General features: G+C 60.9%; 1 protein-coding gene across 3 annotated transcripts; it reads left to right on the plus strand.

Annotated features, from left to right (window-relative positions):
- The first annotated feature begins 8 nt into the window (after positions 1-8).
- On the plus strand, positions 9-3,998 carry Tnfrsf25 (TNF receptor superfamily member 25). 3 transcript variants are annotated; one of them, XM_010627855.3, is made up of 9 exons: positions 9-505; positions 640-774; positions 1,083-1,250; positions 1,325-1,403; positions 2,144-2,199; positions 2,281-2,400; positions 2,573-2,610; positions 3,110-3,290; positions 3,460-3,998. In XM_010627855.3, exons 1-9 carry the CDS (start codon positions 307-309, stop codon positions 3,756-3,758), a joined length of 1,275 nt encoding a protein of 424 aa, XP_010626157.1. In that variant the 5' UTR covers positions 9-306; the 3' UTR covers positions 3,759-3,998. The 3 variants fall into 3 exon arrangements, with proteins under 3 accessions (XP_010626157.1, XP_010626159.1, XP_010626160.1); XM_010627857.3 differs by having other exon boundaries at positions 2,576-2,610; XM_010627858.3 differs by having other exon boundaries at positions 10-505; positions 2,293-2,400.
- Positions 3,999-4,218: the final 220 nt, after the last annotated feature.

A 4,218-nucleotide genomic window follows, 5' to 3' on the forward strand; every position in this document is an offset into this window, starting at 1 on the left:
GGCGGGGGCTGCGGTGAGTGGGGCCACGGAGGCGGGCGTTGTGTGTGGGGCTGGTGCGGAGGCCTCCGAGGGAAGGGGCTCGGCCTTGCTCGCGTGCTTCCCTCCCCACGACCTACTTAGAGGTTAGGAAGGGGTGGAGCTCTTCCGCCAGAGGAAGCACCTTCCTGGGGCCAGGGAGCTTGGGTGCCCACCTCGGAAAGCTGGGAGGGTCAGTTCCTGCCAGGTGGGGGGAGGGCAAGCGTGAGGGCTTCGCAGGGGCCCCTCCTGGGCTGTGCACCAGGAGGAGGAAGCGGGACGCCCCCACCCATGGGCACCCCTTCTGCCCCGGAGTCTGAGAAGTGGGGGACTCCCAGGGCTGGGGTCAGCATCCATGTCCCCCAGGCACTCCTGCTTCTGCTGCTGCTGGGCGTCGGGGGTCAGGGCAGCACTCCTGGCTCCAGGTGTGACTGTGCTGGTGACGTTCAGAGGAGGTATGGCCCATCTTGCTGCAGGGGCTGTCCAATGGGTAAGTGGCTGAAGGGGCATGGGCAAAAGGGACAAGGAGACAGACTGGGCGGGGTGGGCTGAGAGGGAAGTTGGGAGCCAGCTGGGAAGTGCTGGGCACCCCTTTTGGCTGTCTGACCCCATCCGGTTCCACAGGGCACTACCTGAAGGTCCACTGCACAGAGCACTGTGGCGACTCCACCTGCCTTCCATGTCCCCGGGGCACCTTCCTGGCCAGAGAGAACCATTATAGTGGCCACTGTACCCGCTGCCAGACCTGTGATGAGGAGGGTGAGGGGCTGCTCAGTGCTCATGGGGGGTGGCTGTGGTCAGGATCTTTCTGAAGGAAGCAGCTAGCTTTGGACCAGCATCCATGAGTGAGGGCCCTGTGCCTGCCCTGCTCTGGCCTCCGGATACCTGCAGCCCGCTGTCTTCCTACTCACTGCTGGTCCCCACCTGCCTTGGCTTTGGGCCGGCTTTGCTATGCCAGCCTCTCCCTGTCTCTCTCTCTGGCCTGTCCTTCCTTCCATTCTCTGGGGCACCCACCCTTGCTCTCCATGGGCATCTCTGGCACTGACCACCTCCCCGCACCCTGCCAGCCTCCCAGGTGGCCTTGGAGAACTGCTCTGCCGTGGCAGACACCCGCTGTGGCTGTGCACCAGGCCAGCTCATCGACTGCTCTGTCAAACCGTGTATGGCAAGTTCACCCTTCCGATGCCTCTCCTGCCTAGACTGCAAGCCCCCTGAGAACCACACGCCTACACCCTGTGAGTACCCCCAGCTGCCCCTTCTCCTGACCCCACTTTCCCCGCCCTGACCCATGCCGTCTCTTGGACTGCAGGTTTCGGCAGAGACAATAGCTGTGGGCCCTGCCTGCCTGGTTTCTATGAACACAGCAATGGCTGCGTGTCCTGCCCCACGTAACTTCCTGGGCGTCCTGGGCCAGAGGGAAGGGGGCTGGGAGCAGGGTGGGGGCTTTGGAGGCCGAAGCTGTGGGTGTGGGGGTACAAGAAGAGGATAGGGAGGAGGGAGCTTGGCCCTGAGGTACATGGACCCCACTTCAGGCAACCATGGGATGGGAAAGGGAAATCTGATTCACCTTATACCAGATAAATAAGGTGGGGACTACTGTTTTCTGCCAAATTTCCTTTAGTAACCCTTTAGATGAGTGCTAAGGATTTGTCACTACGTAGTCACAGTGATAGAGACTTAGAACTTGGGCTGAGGTTCAGCACTTGCTGTTAGTTCTTGGACAAGAAATTACCTTTCTGATCTGGGGTTCTCCATCTGAACATGGGGGTGCCTGGAGGTTCTTTTCAGAGGTGTGATAAGGGGAAAGGCACCTTACCCATTTACCAACCCAAGTCTTTATTATCTACCACTTCCCAGACTATTCTAGGTGCTGGAACTGCACGGGAAACCAAAGAGGCAAAAGTCCCTGCCCTATAGAGCTGACCCTTCACTTCTCAATAAATAGTAGTGTTTATAGTTCTCGGGGACCCAGGTGTCATTTCAACATTTCAACAGAACGTTCTTGGGCAGAGTGAGGTGTACAGGGTTGCAGCCTGGGAAGGGAAGCACCCCCGGGTGGGGACGTCACCAGCATCCTGGGCAGCCCCTCCTGGTGTTCGCCCTGACTCAGCCCCCCACCCCCCCGCAGGAGCTTCCTGGGAAGCTGTCCGGAGCCCTGTGCTGTTGTCTGCGGCTGGAGGCCGAGTAGGTAGCCACTGGCACTCCTAACAGGAGAGCTAGCGTCGCCCAAGGGGGCTGGGTTGGCTACTACCCAACACCCACTAGCTCCTCTTTCAGTGTTCTGGGTCCAGGTGCTCGTGCCCGGCCTGGCAGCCCCGTTTCTGCTTGGGGCCCTCCTCATCTGCTTGTATTGGCGCTGCCAGCCTCACAAGCTAGTGGTTCCAGGTAAGTCCTCACATACACACTTTTCCCGGGGCTCGGGGTCAGCATGGGCAGTCCAGAAGGGGAAACTGAGGCTGGGAGTGTGGGATGCAGGGGAATGCAAGAGGAGCTGGACTGCAGCTCCCAGGTCCAAGGGCCATGACTGGTTGCTGACCAAATCCTTTCTGTCTGTCAGCAGACAAAGCTGGCACGGAGGCCCTGAGCCCCCCACAGGTAAGAATCTTAGCATGTAACTGGGAGGACAACTTGTGACCCCAGTGCTTGGCACAGTGGCAGGTACAGTTAGACCTACTGGACAGTGAGTTAGCAGTGTGTGAGACTTGCACAGCCCCTGCCCCAGAGTGGTGCTACCTGCTGGGGTCCAGCCAAGTGCCCGGGAGCCAACACTGGGAGGGACACGTGCCCTGGGATTGGGAACAAGGAAAGAACAGGGCTCAGTGTGGTGGTGCACATCTTTGGGAGGCTGAGACAGAAGAACTGCAAGTTTGAGCCTAGACTGGGCAATTTGGCAGCTTAGCCAGACCTGGTCACAAAATAAAAAAGGGCTGGGGATGTAACTCAGGGCAAAGGCCCTGAATTCAGTCCCCAGAACTCAGCATGGCCAGTTAGGGGAGGTGGCTCTGAAGTGGGTATCCACTGTCTGACCCAGGGAACCCCACTCCTGACCTTTCTCGGCAAGCAGAGCTGACCTGGGGTCTCTCTTGGCTTCCAGGCCTCTCACCTGTCACCCCCAGACAGCAACCGTGCCCTCCTTTCACCCCCTGGCAACAGTGGGAAGGTCTGTACTATCCAGTTAGTAGGCAACAGCTGGCCTCCTGGCCCCCTCCAGACCCAGAAGGGGCCCCATCAGCAGGTGCCACAGTCCTGGGACCAACTGCCCAGCCACACTCTTGGTAAGGGACCTCAGTGACCTGTGGCTTGACCCCGGCCTGACTGTGCGCCACCCCTAACTCAAGGGCCACGCTGTGTGGGTGCCTACTTACTCCTTGGCCCCTGCCCGCTTTCCTGTGGCTCTCTCCTGCCTAACCCCAAGCTCTCCTCACGCGCCCCCGCTCTCGCCAGCGCCCCCTGCAGGCTCTCCGGCCTCCATGCTCCAGCCGGGTCCACAGCTGTACGACGTGATGGACGCGGTCCCTGCGCGCCGTTGGAAGGAGTTCGTGCGCACTCTGGGGCTGCGCGAGGCCGAAATTGAGGCTGTGGAGGTGGAGATCGGCCGCTTCCGCGACCAGCAGTATGAGATGCTCAAGCGCTGGCGCCAGCAGCAGCCCGCGGGGCTGGGCGCCGTCTATGCTGCCCTGGAGCGCATGGGGCTGGATGGCTGCGCTGAGGACCTGCGCCACCGCCTGCAGCGTGGCCCGTGACCCGGGGTCTCCTGTGGCTGTCACTCAGGTGACCCGGCAAAAGCCCTAAGTACGGTTACTTACTCGTGTAGACATTTTATGTCACTTAACTGAGTCCCCTGGAGGGCCCTGCACTGCAGCGCCCCCAGCCTGGCCCTATCCGACCCTGCGAGTGTAGAGTGTAGGAGGGGCGTGAGACCGCCCAGCTGCTCCCTTGGCTGGAGTGGGGCCGAGACCGAGGTATTAAACCTGTGAAGACAAGTGGCTTCTTGGTGGTGCTGGTGGCTTGGGGTGCTAAGTGGCCTGGGCTTCGTTTCCCAGGGCGTCAGGGGCGCGGAGAGCCTGAGCACCCCGGTACAGGGCAAAGATGGAGGGAGCTCAGGACCCGCCCTTTCCTTCCTCCTCGCTGTGGCCCAGTGACCCCGGGAGCTGCAGCGGCGGACAGTGACGCGAGCCAGGCGTTGGAGAGCTCTTTAATGGG

The sequence above is a fragment of the Fukomys damarensis genome, unplaced genomic scaffold, assembly GCF_012274545.1.
Source record: "Fukomys damarensis isolate Sample0158 unplaced genomic scaffold, DMR_v1.0_HiC HiC_scaffold_23, whole genome shotgun sequence".
Classification (NCBI taxonomy): domain Eukaryota; kingdom Metazoa; phylum Chordata; class Mammalia; order Rodentia; family Bathyergidae; genus Fukomys; species Fukomys damarensis.